This window comes from Podarcis cretensis, assembly GCF_951804945.1.
Source record: "Podarcis cretensis genome assembly, chromosome: 15".
Taxonomy (NCBI): domain Eukaryota; kingdom Metazoa; phylum Chordata; class Lepidosauria; order Squamata; family Lacertidae; genus Podarcis; species Podarcis cretensis.
Window position 1 is genome coordinate 32,226,455 of NC_137185.1, and position 22,295 is coordinate 32,248,749.

Genomic DNA, 22,295 nt, shown 5'->3' on the forward strand with positions numbered 1-22,295 from the left:
AGGAGAAGCGGCTCTTTTTGGAGGACAAGTACGGTGGTGTGCATAAAGGACAGTCTCATTTGGCCCCCAAGCTATGTCAAGATGATACTGATAGGCTTTATGGCTCCAATAAATCCCTAGCTGAAGTGGAAGGCACTTACACAAGAACAGGAAGTTGGCTTCAGAGTACCCCTACCTGAAGTGGAATAGTATTTATAAAAGAACAGGAAATTACCTTGAACTACTCAAAGAAACACCAGGATGTTCCTACTTATTGATGGACTGTCTTGGCTGCTTGAATGCCCACTACCACTTCCTTATACAAAAATGTATAAAGTGCCTTCACTAAGCGGCAAGCACTCACATCAGACAGCAGTCATGCAGGGCAGTCACATTGCTGTCCTGATCCTGGAACTTCTCGTATGCTCATATGCTGCCGCTCAGCAAAAATCAGGTAAGAGTTCCCTCTCAGAGAGGTGTGGATGATGATCATGATGATGATTATTTCAATTTACCGTATTTTTCGCCCTATAGGATGCACTTTTCCCCCTCCAAAAATGAAGGGGAAATATGTGTGCATCCTATGGGGTGAATGCAGGCTTTCGCTAAAGTCTGGAGAGCGAGAGGGGTCGGTGCGCACCCCTCTCACTCTCCAGGTTTCAAGAAGCTATTTGCAAGCCTTGGGAGCCCGCAGGACTTCCCACTGGGCTCCCTAGGCTTGCGGATAGCAGCCTGTTCTGGGGGCTTTATTCCCCCCCCCAAAAAAAAACTAGGTGCGCTCTATGGGCCGGTGCGCCCTATGGGGCGAAAAATACACCCTTTAGCAAAAGATCCCAGGGTGGAATTCCACAGCCCAAACAAAAGAAAATGGTATCACACAGCCTGAACAATATAAAATTGCATTAGAAACCGTACAGAATGTGTCCTTGGACCTGAAACTGAGATTGATCCAGCAAAAATGACTGTTTCAAGTACACTGGACTCCACAACATTTGTCTAGGAAGGAACTAAGAGCTTTGACTGCTCAAACAAAGCTTTCCGTTTCTCTGTGGAACACGATGTAAGGTGGTATTGGATAGCATGGGGGACTCGCATCAAATATTAACAGTTTTCTCTCTCATTATAACAGGGAAAACCTGTGAGAAACCCTTGAAAAATACAAGAATTCAGTGGTTGTCTTCTTACTCATTCCTTTTGCATTTCTTCAATATTGCTACCTGCTTCTTAAGCCCCCTTTCATTGTTTCTTTGCAACTTGATAGTTTCCACCTGGATCCCAGAGCACTGGGCTTGCCTTCTCCCAAGACACAATGGGATGTGTTAAAAGGACACAGCTTCCACCATCTGTTGGACTCACTGTGCTCAGAGGCAGCTCCTAGAGCTTAGCAGAAATCACAAAAGTCTGAGGAAATTAAGCAATTCTTATATGCTTGAATAAGGATGAGGTTGAGCAGTTAAGCAGCGCTTCCCTACTCAGCCAGCCATCCCAACCAGCTGTGCCATCAGCACAGGTCTTTGGAGCAGATGTCAAGGGCCCTGCTCCGGATTGAGCAGGGAGGGCCCTCAAACCAGTAGATCTGGCTTAAGACATTTTGAAGTAAGTGAAATAATATGCATTACCATTAAATCCAAAGTTTAATGCTGCTGACCTGCACCACTGATCCCAGTTGACTCAAGAGGGTCAGAGCTGAGCTTTGTGGCTGGTCAAAACCCTTGAGAATAATATCAGTCAGAAAAACAGGATAGATGCCTCATCATCAGTAGGAACAGGGTAGAAACTCAATTTCATTTGCGTTTAAAGGCAAATCTACTGAATTTGTACTTCCCGAAATAATATGCGAACTGAAACACAGCGCAGTTCTCCAGCCAAGTAATGTGTACCAAACTGTATATACTAAAGTAATGTGTGCATAAAAAGGTATATAGGTATATATAAAATACTGTATATAAAGGTATATATATAAAATATATAAAGGTATATATATATAATATATAAGGGTATATATAAAAAGGTATATCAGTGACAATGGTATACAAAATGCACTATATCTTGCATATGTTAAAAATGTTAAGTGCTGTTACGCAGTACAGTGGTACCTCGGGTTAAGTACTTAATTTGTTCCAGAGGTCCGTTCTTAACCTGAAACTGTTCTTAACCTGAAGCACCACTTTAGCTAATGGGGCCTCCTGCTGCTGCTGCACTGCCGCTGCACAATTTCTGTTCTCATCCTGAAGCAAAGTTCTTAACCCAAGGTAATATTTCTGGGTTAGCGGAGTCTGTAACTTGAAGTGTATGTAACCTGAAACATATGTAACCCGATGTACCACTGTAGTTCATGTGGATGGCAATAGATGGAGATGCGAACTACAGCCTGAAGACAGAATTCTGAAAAGTGACTAAGTCATTGCAACAGCTTGGGAGGGCAAGAGGAGGGAGACTGGCTGGCTGGCTGGCAGGTGGGCAGGCAGGTAGCCCGGGTGAGTGAGTGAGTGATTGCACAGGTCACCCAAGCAAATGCCATGGGTGGGCATGTGACCCCAGGGGAAGCAGCAGAAAAAGAGGCAGTGTGGATAAGCCCTCAGTTGTTGGACAGCCATGTTCAGGTGCAACACACATACTTTACATTTCTCTTCTCATTTTCATGCTTTGCAAACGCTTCTGCATTCCTGACAGGATGAGCAACAAACAAAAGTTTGCCAAGTATGATAAAAGAAAACAAGAAAGTTTCTGAGTGTGTCTAATGTCAAATGTACTCAAATGGTACCACTATCATGACTACAGAAATGAATGGTGGTTTGTTTCTGCTGCCTTGATGCTAAACAAATTTCCTTGGGAACAAGTACCAGTATGTTGTAGAAAAGGATATGTTTTATCACGTAAAAGTAAGGGCAGACCCAATGAAATTAACAAACCTAAGTCATGCCATTATCTTCAGTGGGTCTACTCTGAGTAGGGCTAGCGTTGGATACAACCCAAGGGCATTGCGCTGCAGAGGTTGGGAATTGGCTTTCTGCCAAAGGGCTGAATGAGTGCCTCCGTCCTAGTGGTGGATGTGACCAGATGCAAAAGTGCCTGGGTGTTGAAATCCAATGTCTTCATCCCTCACCTAAATTTAATCCAGGGTTATCATTTCCGTAGTGTTTCTCTTTTGGGAGGGAAAAAAACCCACTTTTTTGGATTTTCCACAGAAAAGGTAAATCTGGATTAAACGGAAAAAGAATGTGTGATGGCATTTTAATGAGGACAAAATTGTATAGAAACTGCGTAAGACTTGCATGTATTAGCAAGAACGTCCACAATAAACTGCCATGTGGAAGCTTCCTGGGGGTGTGATAAGGAAGTTTCTCTCTCTCTCTCTCTCTCTCTCTCTCTCTCCCTCCCTCTAGGAAGATATCCTTCAAAATGCAAACTCCCTACAGAAACAGGAAAATGCAAAGGAAGCTTTCTAAGATTTTACTTTGATCTCCACACCAGGAAGTGTGAAGAATTCGTTTACGGCGGCTGTGGAGGCAATGCTAATAACTTCAGGAATCCGACGGATTGCATTTGGGAATGTGAAAGGTTTGGTAAGGGAAAATGCTACCTTTTGGGTCTCATCTGGACAACCAAGAGCCTGCACTTTATTCTTAACATGCTGAGCAGTCTACTGCAGGGGTCACCAGTATGATGCCCTTGGGTAGAATAGCACCCCGGAGGTGCCTTTCTTTTTGCAGTTTCAGACTATTTGAGCGGCACAGTGTTCAGTCCCCCTGGAAGATCTGTGATGAATTGCTCATCATTTAATCCGCTTTCATTCCTGGAGGAAAGGGCTATTAAATTACTCATTTCTTCCATTATTTTCTCTGTTCTGTACAATATGGAAAAATAGGGGCACTTACTGAAGAAGGAGCAAGGGGAAAAAAAAAATCAGGATTCTTCTTTTGCAACTCTACTTTCCCCCATATATCTAATCGCCATATGCTACAGTGGTATTGGAGATAATGTGGAAAGGTAGGACCAGACATTTAAGCAATAAATAAAAAGAAAGATGGTTGTAGCAGAACCATGAGGGCAGCCTGCTCAGAACTGGAACCTTTTTTTGGTCTGTGTGATTTTATTTATTAAAAGCATTTTAACCTAGATTGGCTTTCATTCAGATCAATAAAAAAACCAAGATATTCCCTGCTCACATGATGACAATCTAAAAAACATGGCACAAAAGGCAAAAGGGGATGGAGAGGGAAGAGGGAAAGCAAACTCCGACACCAGTTTAGAAAGATTTTGCCCATCTCTTACGGTCAGCACTTGATCCCTTTCCAGAAGTCCCTCATTTCTCACTTGGAAGAGATTATCTCAGGGTTTGGAATCACAAACCAGACATCTTCCAATACTGTTATCTTCTGTGTTTCAAAAGGTGAAATTTCAGATATGAGCCTTGCCTTCTTCTCTCTTCTTTTTTCAGAATTGCTGCCTGAAAAATGCAAACTCCCGCTAAACAAGGGAGTAAGGGGCAGAAAACCCACAGTGAGATATTTCTATGATTTCAAAAAGAAGAAGTGTACAATGTTCTTTTATAATGCCTTTGGAGGCAATAAAAACAACTTTTTGAATATTCGACAATGTATTCGAGAGTGTGCAGCTGTTGGTAAGCGCAAATAAATTTGTGGGCTTTCCCAGGCAGCTCCAAATGTCCTACACTTTATTCTAACCATTAGTCATGGACAAGTGCCATTTGAACTCCAGCGATGCAATTGTCTGTTCTTTCCTAGGCCACACCCACGCCATGCATTTTAAAAAGCACTATGATACTACTTTAAAGTGTTGTGGCTTCCCCCAAAGAATTCTGGGAACTGTGATTTGTTAAGGGTGCTGAGTGTTGTTAAGAGAACCCTCCTCCCTTCGCAGAGATTTAACAACCAATCTTTCTTCACAGGGAACCTTGGAAACTGTAGCTTTCTGAGGCGGGTAGGGTGTCCTGACAACTCTCTGCACCCTGAACAAACTAGTTTCTAGGATTCTTGGGGGGGGGGGAGTCATGACTCTATCATAACACTTGAAAGGCATGGTGTGTCAATTTCACAGAATCATAGAATCATAGAGTTGGAAGAGACCACAAGGGCCATCGAGTCCAACCCCCTGCCAAGCAGGAAACACCATCAGAGCACTCCTGACATATGGTTGTCAAGCCTCTGCTTAAAGACCTCCAAAGAAGGAGACTCCACCACACTCCTTGGCAGCAAATTCCACTGTCAAACAGCTCTTACTGTCAGGAAGTTCTTCCTAATGTTTAGGTGGAATCTTCTTTCTTGTAGTTTAGAACCATTGCTCCGTGTCCGCTTCTCTGGAGCAGCAGAAAACAACCTTTCTCCCTCCTCTAGGTGACATCCTTTTATATATTTGAACATGGCTATCATATCACCCCTTAACCTCCTCTTCTCCAGGCTAAACATGCGCAGCTCCCTTAGCCGTTCCTCATAAGGCATCGTTTCCAGGCCTTTGACCATTTTGGTTGCCCTCCTCTGGACACGTTCCAGTTTGTCAGTGTCCTTCTTGAACTGTGGTGCCCAGAACTGGACACAATACTCCAGGTGAGGTCTGACCAGAACAGAATACAGTGGCACTATTACTTCCCTTGATCTAGATGCTATACTCCTATTGATGCAGCCCAGAATTGCATTGGCTTTTTTAGCTGCCGCGTCACACTGTTGGCTAATTTGACTAATTTGACTAATTCTAAATATTCTGAAAGATATAAGACGACTTCCGGAGGCGGCGCGAAACGGCAATGGCGGTCCTCTTCGCGCTGTGAAGAGGGGCTCCGCAGGAAAGGGTCGTCCGCTATGGCAAAGCGGAGACCCATTAAGAAAAACCACAGGCAGAGTGAGCCTGTGGCTGTGGGACTCGGCGGGCACCAGAAGCCCCCCCAGAAACGAAGAAGGAACCCTGTAAGGGGCTCCGGAGCGTGGAAGGGGGAGCGGTGCTGTGAGTTCATCGCTCTTTCTGCGGAAGTGAAGCCGCGCGGCGGCTGCCGATGAGCGCCGACCTTTTTTCCTGGAACATCAGACTCTAAACTACAAACCCGTGAGTAGGGGATTTTTTAAAAAAATTGGGACTAAAGTGATTGAAATTTGGCTAAAAGCGGGAGACATAACCAGGAAGTCCGTCTCCTTACCGTGCTTAAAGGATTAAAGTAAAGACTTTGACAAGCTGGAAGCATTCAAAAAAGGCTGTAAAAAGTGTGGAATTTCGTGCAACAATTGAACTTTGTTTTTAATAATAACAATTTGAAAAGAGACAATCTTGTTTTAATTTTGTTGGCTTTTGATTGGACCTCTCCTTTCCTTTGTGGATTTACAAATAACTGAGAAGCCCAAAGTCCCGGACTGCCTGGGCAACAAAGAGCTGTCAAATTGCTGAAAACGCATTGAATTCTGAAAGTGCTACATTTGAGCGTTACAGTTTAGCTTCAAATTGGGGAACTGTATCTTGCACATCTTTTAAGACTTTGTTTCAACATTGAGGAAGCTCTACAACCCAAAGGGAATCTGAAGGCTCTCTTTAAATTTGTTTTTAACTGCTGGGATGTTAATGGCGGAATAGCTCTTTCTTTCTACTGAAGTACAATTGTACTCCCTCTAGAGGATTTTGGATTCACAATTCTTTGGGAACTGTATTTTGTTTTGACTTTCTGCTGCCTTGTTGTTTACTTTTTGGAAATGTCTTTCCCACGGGACTGTATATAACTTAACCTTGGCACGTAGTCAGGATTGGAATGAGTGGCACAGGGAAAGCAAGAGTGGCTAAAACGAAAGCTAAACAACTAGTACAAACAACTTTGACTTCTCAGCCACGCAGATCTTCTGTCCCAGCTGTTCTAGTACAAGAAGAGGTAGTTGCGCAAACTGCACCAAAGGATATGGCATCTGGAGAATCTGAAACAGTTTTAAATCAAATTTTGGAACAACTGGCAATTTTGAATAAAAAGGCAGATGAGCATTCGTCCAAAATTGACCAAGCAACAGCCACTATTAGCAAACTGACTGATCAAGTTGCTCAACATACACAAGCAATTGGGAATATTCAGGAAGCAACTGTGGAAAACCGTAAATTGGCTGAGGAAGCCAATCAGAAAGCAGAGGCAGCCAACCAGAAAGTTGATGCATTAAAAGTGGAGGTAAACCCCTTGCACAAACAGATCAAGGAACAGCAGGTCTACCTGGCTATGACGGAACTGAAGAATAGGGAAAATAATCTTAGGTTGAGAGCTATCCCAGAACTTGAACAGGAAGACCTGATTGACTATCTGACATCAGAAATTACAAAGTTCTGGGGTTTAGAAGAAGATAAGGACTTTAAAATTGTAACTGCTTTTAGATTGGGAAGAGTGGTGAGGAAGGACAGATCCAGAGACTGTCTGATCATCTTGAGATCTAAGCAAGAGAGTGATAAAATACTAGGCCTTCATTTTGGGAAATCACTTGTTATTCAAGGCAGCAAGGCAGAAATCTACAAAGATATCCCGAAACAACTTTTGGACCTTAGAGATACTTATATAGAATTAACAAGACTACTGAGAAGCAACTCAATTCCCTTTAGGTGGGAGTTCCCTCAAGGACTATCCTTCAACTTCAAAGGAAAGAAAGTTAAAATCAAAACAGCAGAGGATCAACAAAAGTTTTTGAACGACCACGAAGAGGACCTACAGAAAGGAACAACAGGATCTTGGCCACCACCTCCACCTATACCTACACCTGCACCTACACCCTCGGGACCAGAGGACCAAAAGAAAGAGACGCCACCACAGGACTAACAGACTGATCCAGGATGTCTCTGCAGCTTCTTAGTTGGAATATAAATGGCGGAAATTCCCCAGAAGAAAGAAGAAGAATTTTTCATATATTGAAAAAAGAACAATTGGACATTATTTGCTTGCAGGAAACACATGTGACTAGGCTTCATAGAAAAGTGTTAATTAATAAAAGACTAGGTCAAGAATTTATTTCATCGGACAAAGTTAAGAAAAGAGGAGTGGTGATTTATGCAAAGGAGAGCCTGTCACCAAAACTCTTATTTAAAGACGAGCAAGGAAGAATTTTGGCAATTGAAATACAGGTCCAAGGAGAAAAGTTTTTAATATTAGGAATTTATGCGCCGAATGAGGGGAAATCAGAATTTTACAGGAAATTGCATGAGACAATTCTGGACTATCTGGACTATACCAACATCATTATGATGGGAGATATGAATGGAGTGGTCTCTACAAATATGGATAAGTCACAAAATCAAAATTTAACAAATGACGGCAGACTACCTAAAACTTTCTTTGAACTAACTGACAATATGGATTTGATTGATATATGGAGGACAAAGAACCCCTTAGGCAGAGAAGGAACTTTCTTTTCTGAAGCCCACCTGTCATGGACAAGAATCGACCAAATATGGATAACTAGAGGACTGGCACCTAAGACTAGAAAAGTGGAAATCTGCCCAAAAACCTGCTCCGACCATAATGCTATGAAAGTGGAAATGAGACTTATTCCAACCGGTTCCTTCAGATGGAAAATGAATGACACCCTATTAAGAGATCAGGAGATTGTCAAGAAGGCCCAAAAAACTTTAAAAGACTATTTTGAAATAAATTTGAATACTACGGTGGAAAAAAGAATAATCTGGGACGCAAGTAAAGCAGTTATGAGAGGGTTTTTGATACAACAGAACACAATAAAGAAAAGACTTTGGAATGAAAAAAAGGATAACATTATAGACAAGATAAGAGATGGTGAGAAAAAATTGAGATCAAAACCTAAATCACAGGAGGTTCTGAGAGAAATTAAATTTTACCAAGCACAATACGCTAAATTGATAAATCAAGAAGTTGAGTGGAAAATTAAACAGATGAAACAAAGATCATTTGAATCAGCGAATAAGTGTGGGAAACTGCTGGCATGGCAGTTGAAAAAGAGACAAAAATTGAACACGGTTACCAATTTAGAGATTGAAGGGAGGAATATCCAGAAACCAGAGGAAATTAGAAAGTGCTTCCAGAGATACTTCAAACAACTTTATATGCAAGGGCCGCAGGAAGAGACTGAGATAGACCATTTCCTAAAAATTTATGGACTACCAAAATTATCCCAGGAAAAGAGAACAATCCTAAATGATAAAATAACGCAACATGAAATTGAGGGTGCCATTCAGAATATGCAACTAGGCAAATCTCCAGGACCTGATGGTCTTACCTCCAAGTATTACAAGACATTGAAAGATTTTTTGACACAACCACTGATGGAGGTCTGTAATCAGATCATGGAGGGGAAGAAGGCGCCAGAATCGTGGAAAGAAGCTTTCATCACATTGATACCTAAAGTGGAATCTGAAAAGACTCAACTTAAGAACTACCGTCCCATCTCACTCCTAAATGTGGATTATAAAATCTTTGCGGATATTTTGGCAAGTAGATTTTAAAAAGTGCTAAATGAAGTAATTCATAAAGATCAGGCAGGCTTTCTTCCATGTAGACATTTGTTTGATAATACCAGGAACATTATAGACATTTTGGAACTTTTGCAAACTAATATTAACACAAAAGCAGTGTTAATTTTTATTGATGCGGAGAAGGCCTTTGACAACATCTCTTGGAGGTTTATGAAGAAAAACTTGGAAGGGATGGGAGTGGGACGGGGGTTTGAAAATGGAATAGAGGCAATTTACTCAGAGCAAAAAGCTAAATTGATAGTTAACAATGTGGTGACAGAAGAGTTTAAAATTGAAAAAGGAACACGACAAGGTTGCCCCTTATCCCCTCTGTAATTTATTTCAGTCCTAGAGGTGCTTTTGAACATGATTAGGGAGGACCGGTTGGTGCAAGGAATACAGGTTGGAGTGAAACAGTATAAATTGAAAGCCTTTGCAGATGACTTGGTAATAACATTACAGGAGCCAGAATCTAGTACGAAAAGAGTTTTGGAACTGATATATGAGTTTGGTCGGGTGGCGGGATTCAAATTGAATAAGCAAAAAACTAAGGTTTTGGTAAAAAAATTGACATCTTCGGAAGCAGAAAGGTTTCAGAATGAGACAGAGTTAAATGTGGTTAAAAAAGTGAAGTACCTAGGGGTTAATTTGACTGCTAAAAATTTGAATTTATTTAAAGATAATTATGAAAAATGTTGGTCAGAAATTAAAAAGGATTTAGAAATTTGGTCAAGATTGAAGCTTTCCTTGCTGGGTCGAATTGCAGTTATAAAGATGAATGTATTGCCAAAGATGTTGTTTTTGTTTCAGACTCTACAGATTGTGGACAGAGTGGAATGTTTTGGAAAATGGCAGAAAGATATCTCTAAGTTTATCTGGCAGGGCAAAAAGCCCCGAATAAAATTTAAAATATTGACTGATGCAAAGGAAAGAGGGGGGTTTGCCCTGCCAGATTTAAAGTTATATTATGAAGCTGCAGCTTTCTGCTGGATGAAAGATTGGTTACTTCTTGAAAACACTGATGTCCTAGATCTGGAAGGGTTTAACAATGCTTTTGGTTGGCATGCATACTTGTGGTACGACAAGGTAAAGATTCATAAAATGTTCAAAAACCATATTGTCAGAAAAGCAATATTTATTGTTTGGACAAAATATAAAGACTTACTAGAAAGTAAGACCCCGAGATGGTTATCACCAATGGAGGCTAAGGCCCGGAAGAGACTCAATATGGAGGCCGGCTGGCCGAAATATTGGGAATTAATAGAAAAAATTGGAGACAAATGGAGGTTGCAGAGCTTGGAGAAATTAAAGAATAAGGTGCAAGATTGGTTACATTACGCCCAAATTCAAGAGGTTTTTAAATTGGACAAAAAGATAGGATTCCAGGTGGAGAAGTCGAAATTAGAGACAGAACTGTTGGAACCAAAGACTAAGGTATTGTCGAGAATGTATAACTTGCTGCTTAAATGGAATACACAGGATGAGACTGTTAAATCAGCCATGATAAAATGGGCTCAGGATATAGGGTATAACATTATGTTTGAGGACTGGGAAAGGTTATGGACCACCGGAATAAAATTCACGGCATGTAATGCTTTGAAGGAGAATATTATGAAAATAATATATAGGTGGTACATGACCCCAGTCAAGCTTGCAAAAATATATCACCTGTCTGATAATAAATGTTGGAAATGTAGAGAGGCTGAGGGGACATTCTTTCACCTCTGGTGGACATGCCCTAAAGTGAAAGCCTTCTGGGAAATGATCTATAATGAACTAAAAAAGGTATTTAAATATACCTTTGTTAAGAAACCGGAGGCCTTCCTCTTGGGCATTGTCGGCCAGAAAGTGTTAAAGAAGGACAGAAGCTTCTTTATGTATGCGACAACAGCAGCAAGAATACTCATTGCAAAGTACTGGAAGACACAAGACTTGCCCACACTGGAAGAGTGGCAGACGCAATTGATAGACTATATGGAACTGGCTGAAATGACTGGCAGAATCCGAGACTTGGGAGAAGAAACAATGGAAGAGGACTGGAAGAAGTTTAAGGATTATCTACAAAAATATTATAAGTTGTATGAATGTTAAGTATTTGCACGATTTAGAAAATACCAGCTCCAGCGAATAGGCTTTGTAAAATAGAAAATTAAGTTATAAGTAAGAAAAGGTCAAAATTTAAGGCAATATTTTGCTTAATTTTAAGGTATGAGCAATTGAAAAAAAATATTTTAAATTTAGAAGTATAATATGTGGAAAGTACAAAATAAGGTATGAAATAAGGTAATAATTTGCTGACATTCTGATTATAAATAATGCAGGGTAAGGAGATGCGAGGAAGTCCAGTTAGTTATATAAGAAAAGTTATATTGAATGGTTGGTTATATTTTTCTCTTTTTTCTTCTTTATTTTTTCTTATTTTTTATTTCTTTCTTTCTATATGGTTTCTTGGTGTATTTGTTTTGGTTTTTTGGTGTAGGGATCTTGTATTATGTATTTTGAAAATTTAATAAAATATTTATAAAAAAAAAATGAAAGATATAAGACGACAAAAACCAAAAAGTGAAGTGAAAAAGGAATGGGAGTGCCTAAATGAATACCTTAAGAGCCAAGGTTCGAGGACAGAAATCTGGAATAACCTTGTGAAGTGAAAGGATAAGAAAGAGGGATTTATATCTAGATGCTAGGATAGAGATGATAAGGAAAACAGGGTGATACAATGAGAGGTAAAGGAGGTGCTGTGGGGTTGGTGGAAGTCAATGTTTGTTTTTTCTTTTTAGCGTTTATGTTATTAACTTGTAAGATATGGATTTTTTTGTATGCTGGTTTTTGTGTTTTGTGTATTGTTATTTTTTTGATATTTTTCGTGTTGTTGTGTGGAAAATACTAATAAAATTTATTATTTAAATAATAATAAAAAAGAAAGTAAAAAAGAAAGGCATGGTGTGCATGTGGCCCCAACTGAGTTGCCTTGCTATAGGAAAGGACATCTGCCATGAGAATGGGGGTGGCAATAGCTAGTTGACTGTGTGTTCGCTTTTTAAAAAACCCTCAGAGGGGATTAATCTTATTGTTCTGGAGAGGAAGAAACACACAGGTTTCAAGGAAAAAGAAGGAAAGCCCTTGAACTCTATTTATCTTCAGTACTGAGATTCTAGCAATTGTTTCATCAAGTCTGGAGAAGCTGCGGCTTTCCAGATGCTGTTGGACTACAACTCCCATCATACTGTTGTCATCTGGCATCTGGAGCATCACAGCTTCCTCATCCTTGTACTAAAATGTCCACTGCAGCCGCAAAGGCAGGGGACACACTGGTCCATGGGGCTTCTCTGCCGACAGCAGTCTGCCATCAGCCAGCCAACAGCTGCCTATTGTGATTTGTTGTTGTTGTTTAGTTGTGTCTGACTCTTTGTGACCCCATGGACCAGAGCACGCCAGGCATTTCTGTCTTCAACTGCCTCCTGCAGTTTGGTCAAACTCATCCTGGTAGCTTCGAGAACACTATCCAACCATCTCGTCCTCTGTCGCCCCCTTCTCCTTGTGCCCTCCATCTTTCCCAACATCAGGGTCTTTTCCAGAGAGTCTTCTCTTCTCATGAGGTGGCCAAAGTACTGGAGCCTCAGCTTCAGGATCTGTCCTTCCAGTGAGCACTCAGGGCTGATTTCCTTAAGAATGGATAGGTTTGATCTTCTTGCAGTCCATGGGACTCTCAAGAGTCTCCTCCAGCACCATCATTCAAAAGCATCAATTCTTTGGTGATCAGCCTTCTTTATGGTCCAGCTCTCATTTCCATACATCACTACTGGGAAAACCATAGCTTTAACTATACGGACCTTTGTTGCCTATTGTGATACTTACAACCATTCCAGAAGATGGGACTGGCTGTCCTTGCCTCTGGCTCCACCTGCTGACGGCTGAGGTAGCTCAGTAGACAGAGCGTGAGACCCTTAATCTCAGGGTCGTGTGTTTGAGCCCCATGTTCGGCAAAAGATTCCTTCATTGCAGGGAGTTGAACTGGATGAGACGCCCGTGGTCACTTCCAACTCTACAATTATGTGATACTGTTGGGGTCCATGTCTCTCTCTCCCCCCCCTGCAAGTCCCAATGGGCACCAGTGACCACTGGGCACAGGGAACTGGAGAAAGATAAAGCAGAATAGCACTGTTCACCGACCACATTGCATTGAAACCGAGAGATCCTTTCAGTGAGGCAAGTTCTAATCTTTATTCAGTAATATAGCTACAGCAGGTGTCCAGATATAAACTTAGGGTTCTACTCAGAGAACACTCACTGAAAGTAATAGACGTGGCTTATAGTGCTATTACTTTCAATGTAATTGGTCTATTCTAGAATAGAGGTTAGTTGGAAATGACCCTTATTTAGTTGGAAATGACTGAAATACTTTGTATATTTAAATATTTAAATATTGAACAGCAAGCTTCCACTTCCTTCAATTACAACCTTTTGCAATGTTCCTTAAGGTTATGGCTAACACATTTTATAATAATAATAATTTGCTTTTGTTCTCTTTTTCAAATGGTGCGATTATATATATGAGCCTTTTGCCTTTGTTCCCCCCCCCCCCATCCAGTATATATGCCCAAGAGATGTAAGCTCCCTGTAATCAGCGGACCCTGTAGAGCGTACATTCGTCGCTACTTCTATAATACTAAGACCAATAGGTGTGAGCTGTTTATCTATGGTGGCTGTATGGGCAATGAGAACAACTTTACAGAACGGATAGATTGCATCCGCCAGTGCCAAAGTTACGGTAAGACACACACACAAAAAAACAAAACAAAAAAAACCACCCCACAATCGACAGCACCTGCGGTACATTCTTTCCCCCAGATAATTCCGGGCATGGTAGTAAGGGTTGTCGGGAATAGTAACTCTGAGGGGTAAACAACAATGCTGAGAACTATTTGAGGGAAATATTGTGTTTTGAATGTAAAGTATAGTGTGCACACAGCCCTAGAGTGCAGCGAGACTTGTAAAAGTAAAGGGATCCCAACCATTAGGTCCAGTCGTGACCGACTCTGGGGTTGCAGCACTCATCTCGCTTTATTGGCTGAGGGAACCGGCGTACAGCTTCCGGGTCATGTGGCCAGCATGACTAAGCCGCTTCTGGCGAACCAGAGCAGCACACGGAAACGCCGTTTACCTTCCTGTCAGAGCGGTACCTATTTATCTACTTGCACTTTGACATGCTTTCGAACTGCTAGGTTGGCAGGAGCAGGGACCGAGCAATGGGAGCTCACCCTGTTGCGGGGATTCGAACCTCCGACCTTCTGATCGGCAAGTCCTAGGCTCTGTGGTTTAATCCACAGCGCCACCCGCGTCCCTCTAGGGAGACTTTTAAGTGTCTTCAAATGAACAATGCAGCAAGATCAGGGTTGGGAGCACGACCCTCAACTCCAACAGGGTTTTGTTCTGATACTTCAGGAAAGTTTTTAATATTTGACATTTTATTGTGTTTTCATTATTCTGCTGGGAGCCGCCCAGAGTGGCTGGGGAAACCCAGCCAGATGGGTGGGGTATAAATAATAAAAAATATTATTATTATTATTTTACTGTCTGACGAGGGCTAAAGTATGGAGAAGTGCCTCAAAAGAATGTTGAAAAATGGCAGGCTAGTAAACAACAACACACAAAACTAATGACATTTTTTATCTTTTTACTTAGTAACATCAAGGTACTTGAGCAAAAAACCTCGTGTTAAATTTGTTGCCATTGTGTTGTCAATTAGGATGCGGAGATATAGAACATTCCCAGTGATTAGTGGTCGTTGTTTTTCATTGTATGGTATGGTGTTGTGGGCAAGGGCTAACTGATGAAGACTGATGGGACCTGATTCCAACTCCATAAAAAGACCACCCCCTAATGGCTACTGGAGCTCAGGAGCAGGAATAGCCTATGTTCCACCTTCATATTTAAGAATAGTGTGCAACCTTCCATCAGATTTCTTTAGGTTGTATCCAATTAATTTCTACTCTCTGTTGACTCACTGAACCTCAGTTGGTCATGTGCATGAATTTCAATGCTTCTATTATCTGAATAGGACTAGTGTTGGGTACAGCCCTTCATGACCAGCTCTCCTTTCCCCCCTCAGGTCCACGTGAAGACTATGACCCCAAACAACGATTCCCCTGATTAATTTTTCATTGTGTCCTCTCATGGAGCAAAGGCACCGAGTGAAAGAATGCTGACTCTCTTACAGCTGTACCAAACTTTGCGGGAATTTCTTGCCAATGAACTTAACTTTTCTTCAGCAAATTGTAGTCTGCTCCTTGAGTGTCATTGTCCACAGTATCCTTTTATCAAATGCCCATTTTGTTTCATTAGTTGTTTGTTCTGAGAGGCTTCCCTGATGCTACCACATTACTGGTGTCCAGAGGAGCTATAGTGCAACAAAAGCAGGACAAAAATAAAAAACGACATTTGTGATTTCAGTTACAGGATACCTGTATGCACGGCTTCAAAATGAAGCGGTGTGACCACCCCAGAACTTTTGCATGCGGAAACAGCATTAAAAGTGGGATTGCGTATGACCACCCCACTAGCACCGTGAGCACAAATCATCATGAATGTGTAATAAAAAGGAAGTAATGTGTAATAAAAAGGAAGTCTGAGAGTTACAGGGAAACAGCTACTATAGAGGGGACCTTATGGAATCTGAGTTAATGCCACAATGCCTTTATACTTTTAGTCAGTCTCCAAGCTATTTTCCTAAACAAAAGTTTCCAATATTAGACCTCTGGGAAGAACCATTTTCTCAGGCAAATTGCTCTTCATGTTCCATATATTTAGAGTACTTTTCCTTGTTGCAAATATAGCAGGAGGAAAGCAAAGAAAGGAGCGAAATCAGCTTACATTAGCAATAAGAACAACCCATCTATCCTAACTGAAACATATGTATTAATATAAGCAGTTCATTTGTCCAAACAAATACCCAAGTAGCACTGATGGTAAGATAACGTTTCAAATATAGAAAGGCAACAGAAAAACGAATGATGGGTGTATATCCTTCCAACACTGAAATATAAAAGTCTTTTCACAATCATCCACATCATCACAGAAATATGAGTGTGAGAGCACTGGCATATGTCCATGATTTTTCCAAAACAATGAATATGCAGACAACAATTTCTGATCAAAACCCACACAATATGCCTCAGAGAGGCATTGTCATGAGCATCTTTCTGAACTAATTTGTTCCTTACCAGAAACATCCATTTTTATTGACTCATTCTCAATTTTAAACCTAAAGCAACAATACATATAGATGCTAAAGCAACTTTCAATTGGTTTGAAGACTGGTTTGAACATTGTAACACCCTATTGCATAGGGAACTTGAGCATCTAAGAACTTGAGCGTCCCATTTACAACTTTCCAACAAACATTTATAAACAAGTAGTATGGTTTAGCAGGGACGCGGGTGGCGCTGTGGGTAAAACCTCAGCGCCTAGGGCTTGCCGATCACATGGTCGGCGGTTCAAATCCCCACAGCGGGGTGAGCTCCCGTCTTTCGGTCCCAGCTCCTGCCCACCTAGCAGTTTGAAAGCACCCTTAAGTGCAAGTAGATAAATAGGCACAGCTTTATAGTGGGAAGGTAAATGGCGTTTCCATGTGCTGCGCTGGTGCTGGCTCGCCAGAGCAGCTTCGTCACGCTGGCCACGTGACCCGGAAGTGTCTCCGGACAGCGCTGGCCCCTGGCCTCTTAAGTGAGATGGGCGCACAACCCTAGAGTCGGACACGACTGGCCCGTACGGGTAGGGGTACCTTTACCTTATAGTATGGTTTAACTTTCTGTAAATTTCCAATTATTTCCTCTGTGTTGAAATACTCAAAGGTGCCAGTCCATAAATAGACACCCAAAGGTGCTGTAATTTAAGATATTGCCATTCAACAGCAGTGGGTAGATGGCACTTGGACCACAATATTAAAAAATGATCTGAAAGTATAAGGAAGATTTCTATGTACCAAATGGATTCTACTTTTTGACAATTGAATTAGCCAGTTAATCTATCCCCTTTTCACCTTCCAAAAAGGTATATGCACATGATCTCAAGTTCAAGCCCTCGAATCTGTAGGCAGGGTTAGGAAAGACTCCTGTCTGAAACCCTGGACAGCAGGTAATGTCATAGCCTCGGAAGGAGGCCTGACCAATTTCTCCCTATATCAGAAGTCAAGTTATGCCTGCTCATGTGCAGTGAAGAGGCAGCAACTTTAGACAGAATTCTAAAAAGCCCTTTCTCCTTCAGTTTGTTCCAATTTATTTTTTCATAGATCAAAAAAGTTATGCACAGATGTTTTAAAGGAGAATCAACAGTAGTGCAGGTATATCAGTGCTGTTGAAAATACAGGAACACAAATTTCAACCAGATAAGCTTTTGGATCTCAACTGAATTTCACTCTGAGGGTTTTTGTCAGTGGGCTTGAGGATGTTGATTGTCTGTTATGGGCCATTGGTAGAAAGCCAAACACAGAGGGGTTAAATCTTGACCAGCAGAATATTAAGGTAGATTCTATGGGTCATATTATTGTTGATGAGTTCCAAAATACCAGCAGAAAGGGGGGGGGCCACTAGGTGGCGCATCGGAAGATGGCTGACAATAACATCTCTCCGACCCACACGAGGTAATTTGGAGGCTATGATGGGGGTAATTAGCCTCCTTAACCCCCCCCCCAGGATTGTGGGGGGGGGCGGCCCTTGCCTGCTGTGCCCTATACCACACCCGAATTTGTGGGGGTGGGGGCACTAGGCACAAAGCCCTCCTGTGGGATTCTGGCACTCCTCGATGCTGTCTCTGATCCGCGCCTCTAGTTGCAAGAATCTTCAAAAGAAACAATTTGGACGAGATAAATTGCACATACTTCAAGGAAAAAGGGGGAGTAAAGACTGCTGACAGAAGAGATCTCTGATAACAAGACAAGAATAAAATATGAGAAGATACGTCAAGATACGGTACGGCAAATGACTGAGGGGGGAGGGGGAAAAAAACCTTCCTTTCCTTTTTATGTGATTAAATAAGAATCCCCTCCCCTAACGAGTCAGAAATGTCTCTTTAAGGACTTAAGCTGTGGATTTAAGGCTGTGTGGAGATAAACTTTCGAACCAAAGCAATGTTTCAAGACGAAGCTAGAAAGTTAAGTGTTTTGGAATGACGCAGTTAAAAATGCCGTCACCATTTTGGGAGGCATTGTTGGAGCTCTTGAGTCTGGGAGGAGAAAGAGAGAAATAGAGCTGTTTACATATCATGGATTAACTCCTCAGTGGGACTTAAGAGTGACAAAAGCCTAATTTATGATGGAAAGAGTGATGTTATCTACGAAGGAGATATATGGAAACCATCTGGACCTAGATTGGAAGAATGGGAAATTCACACAGGATTATTATATTTGCTTATCGGCTTAAGGAGACTAACAGAAGAGATCGTAAAAGAAAAAGAGAAATTATATGAACAAGATATGATGTGGACTGATTGGGACTGATTTGGACATTAACGCAGTAATAAGAAGATGATTTGAATCCCCCATTGGATCTTGAAGTATGGGTTCCCCCAACAAAATTTTAAAATTTGGCTTTGTAATTTGGAATTTATGTGATGTGATTTAATTTGATGTGATTGGCCAGTTAATAAAAATTATTTAAAAAAACAAACAAAATACCAGCAGAAAGGGGATCTACGCTGTTGGAGATGTATGTGGGAAAGCTCTTCTTACCCCAGTTGCAATAGCTGCTGGAAGGAAACTGGCACACAGGAAGATTCTCAACTTGACTACACCAACATTCATATCGTGGTCTTCAGTCACCCACCTACTGGAATGGTGGGACTAACAGAAGCAGAAGCTAGAACTACATATGGAAGCGAGAATGTGAAAACCTATACAACTTATTTTATCCCAATGTATCATGCTGTAACTAAAAGGAAGACGAAGTGTGTAATGAAACTGGTGTTTGCAACTAAACAGGAGAAGGTGGTAGGCCTTCATATGCAAGGGTTAGGATGTGATGAAATGCTTCAAGGCTTTGCTGTGGCTGTCAAAATGGGAGCAACAAAAGCAGATTTTGACCAGACAGTGGCCATCCACCCAACACTTTCTGAAGAACTCATTACATGTCATTGGTTTTTTTTATAAGGTGCCTAGATGTAATTTTCACAGAATCGTGGCAGATTCTGGTGAGATCTTGTGAGATCTCCCTGAGCTCTTGCAAGATCTTACAGAGCTCATGAGATCTTGAGAGATTTCAGGAAGATCTCACAAGGTCTTGCTAGCCTAATACTGCTATTAAACCAACTAGATTTAGTAGGATTATGCACAGGGTTTCCATGTTGGGTTGCAGCTAGCACTGTCAGCAGGGTAAGGTCCTGGCCCTTACATAGAATCACAGAATCATAGAGTTGGAAGAGACCACAAGGGCCATTGAGTCCAACCTCCTGCCAAGCAGGAAACACCATCAGAGCACTCCTGACATATGGTTGTCAAGCCTCTGCTTAAAGACCTCCAAAGAAGGAGACTCCACCACACTCCTTGGCAGCAAATTCCACTGTCGAATAGCTCTTACTGTCAGGAAGTTCTTCCTAATGTTTAGGTGGAATCTTCTTTCTTGTAGTTTGGAACCATTGCTCCGTGTCCGCTTCTCTGGAGCAGCAGAAAACAACCTTTCTCCCTCCTCTATGTGACATCCTTTTATATATTTGAACATGGCTATCATATCACCCCTTAACCTCCTCTTCTCCAGGCTACATGACCTCCCATTACTGACATTGCTGGTGCTGGCAGGGTTGAGTAAGGTTGGCACAGTACAAACACACTGGTGCAGCCAAACTGGTGCTCATGCCAGTGTGTTCACACAACATCAATCTCACCTCCTTTCTCCTCTACCTTCTTATAAGCCACAGTGATGTCAGCGTTGGGATATATGCTAAGTGCCTCTCCCCACCAAATGCTACTGGTTGTTGGTGGCCCATGATATTAAAAGATTCCACCTTCTGCCCAAGTAGTGTTTTCAAGTCCCATTGCAGAAGTGGAAGTTGCTCTGCTCATGAACTTATTCCGCCAAATACTGCCTATAATCCTGATCTCAAAGGTTGTCTCCATGGCTCCTAGTGTCCACTTTCTCCACTGCATATTATTTCATAGTCCATATTTTATATCTTTCCATATTATCCATAATATTCACTACATTACAAGTGTTATTAAAATCCTGCTAAGGTTTTCATCTGCTTACAGTGGTCTCCTAGATAAATTATAAATTTTTCCCATTCTTTGTTGAAGTTTTGGTCTTCTTGGTTCCTGAGCCTTCCGGTCAGTTTTGTCATTTTGGCATAGTCCAACAGCTTGGTTTGCCATTCCTCTCTGGTAGGGACTTTGTCTTCTTTCCATCTCTGGGCTAGTAGCATCCTCATTGCTGTTGTCACATACATGAAAAGTCTTTTCTGTTCCTTTGGAATGTTGGTACCTACAATTCCTAATAAAAGGCTTCTGGGTTTGTTTGTTTTTACAAAAGTTATTTTAAACATTTATTTTTCAATTCATTATACCAGTAGTTTATAAATTTTACCCAAAAGGTAGACCTCTGTTATGATGGACTCAAGTTCTGTCTTTTCTCTGATTTAACTGTTTGCCATACAGTCTTTGTTGAATCTGGATATTAGTTGACAGTATGTAAGCAGTTTCATATTTTTTCTCCTCTTTAATACTTTGGCATATTTTTGATCTCTTCTTGAAGATGAACCATATCTTGGTAAAATATATAGTCGTACATTCTTCTCTTGGCTCTAATAGTAACATTCCAGTGGTGACATTAACAGTGCTGGTGAGTGCCTTTTTGTGAATTTTGTGGCGCAAGTGATGATTTTTGTGGTGCAGGCTGTGCCCCTGGCCATGACGTGTGATTTGACGGTGAGTTTGGGGTTGTTTAGTCATTTAGTCGTGTCCGACTCTTCGTGACCACATGGACCAGAGCACGCCAGGCACTCCTGTCTTCCACTGCCTCCCGCAGTTTGGTCAGACTCATGTTCGTAGCTTCGAGAACACTATCCAGCCATCTCGTCCTCTGTCGTCCCCTTCTCCTTGTGCCCTCCATCTTTCCCAACATCAGGGTCTTTTCCAGGGAGTCTTCTCTTCTCATGAGGTGGCCAAAGTACTGGAGCCTCAGCTTCAGGATCTGTCCTTCCCGTGAGTACTCAGGGCTGATTTTCTTCAGAATGGATCAGTTTGATCTTCTTGCAGTCCATGGGACTCTCAAGAGTCTCCTCCAGCACCATGGTCCAGCTCTTGAGTTTGGGGTGACCCAATGCAAAAACCCTGAGGATCCATGAGGATCCATGGTTTGGAACCACATTTTTGGCCCACGGTGTCGTCAGGAAGCCATGGATCCATTTTTTTTTTTTTTGGTGGTACTGGCTGTGCCCATGGACACGCTGTGTGATTTGACAGTGAGTTAGGGGTGGCCCAATGCAAAAAGCGTGAGGATCCATGAGGATCTGTGCTTCAAAACCAAGTTTTTGGGCCACAATGTTGCCAGGAAGCCGTGGGTCTGAGTTTTTTGTGGTGCAGGCTGTGCCCCTGGCTATGATGTGTGATTTGACGGTGAGTTAGGGGTGGCTCAATGCAAAAAGTGTGAGGATCCATGAGGATCTGTGCTTCAAAACCACTTTTTTGGGCCATGGTATGGACAGCAAGCCGTGGATCTGTGATTTTTGTGGTGCAGGCTGTGCCCCTGGCTATGTGTGATTTGCCGGTGATTTAGGGGCGGCCCAATGCAAAAAGCGTGAGGATCCATGCTTTGAAACCACGTTTTTGGGCCATAGAGTTGCCAGGAATCCATGGATCCGAAGTTTTTGAGGTGCAG

The 22,295-nt window shown here is 41.7% G+C and overlaps 1 protein-coding gene across 1 annotated transcript; it reads left to right on the plus strand.

The window, feature by feature from the left end:
• The first annotated feature begins 227 nt into the window (after positions 1–227).
• On the plus strand, positions 228–15,753 carry LOC307203935 (carboxypeptidase inhibitor SmCI-like). Its single transcript, XM_079955228.1, has 5 exons — positions 228–433; positions 3,366–3,545; positions 4,421–4,603; positions 14,024–14,203; positions 15,545–15,753. The coding sequence occupies exons 1-5, from the start codon at positions 241–243 to the stop codon at positions 15,583–15,585; spliced, it is 777 nt and encodes a 258-aa protein (XP_079811354.1). The 5' UTR covers positions 228–240; the 3' UTR covers positions 15,586–15,753.
• The last annotated feature ends 6,542 nt before the right edge of the window (positions 15,754–22,295 follow it).

Coding starts and splice junctions, on each gene's coding strand:
- LOC307203935 (XM_079955228.1), top strand. CDS start 241: ATGTTCCTACTTATTGATGGACTGTCTTGGCTGCTTGAATGCCCACTA. Junction 3,546..4,420: donor TTGGGAATGTGAAAGGTTTG/GTAAGGGAAAAT, acceptor TTCTTTTTTCAG/AATTGCTGCCTGAAAAATGC. Junction 4,604..14,023: donor TCGAGAGTGTGCAGCTGTTG/GTAAGCGCAAAT, acceptor CCCCCCATCCAG/TATATATGCCCAAGAGATGT.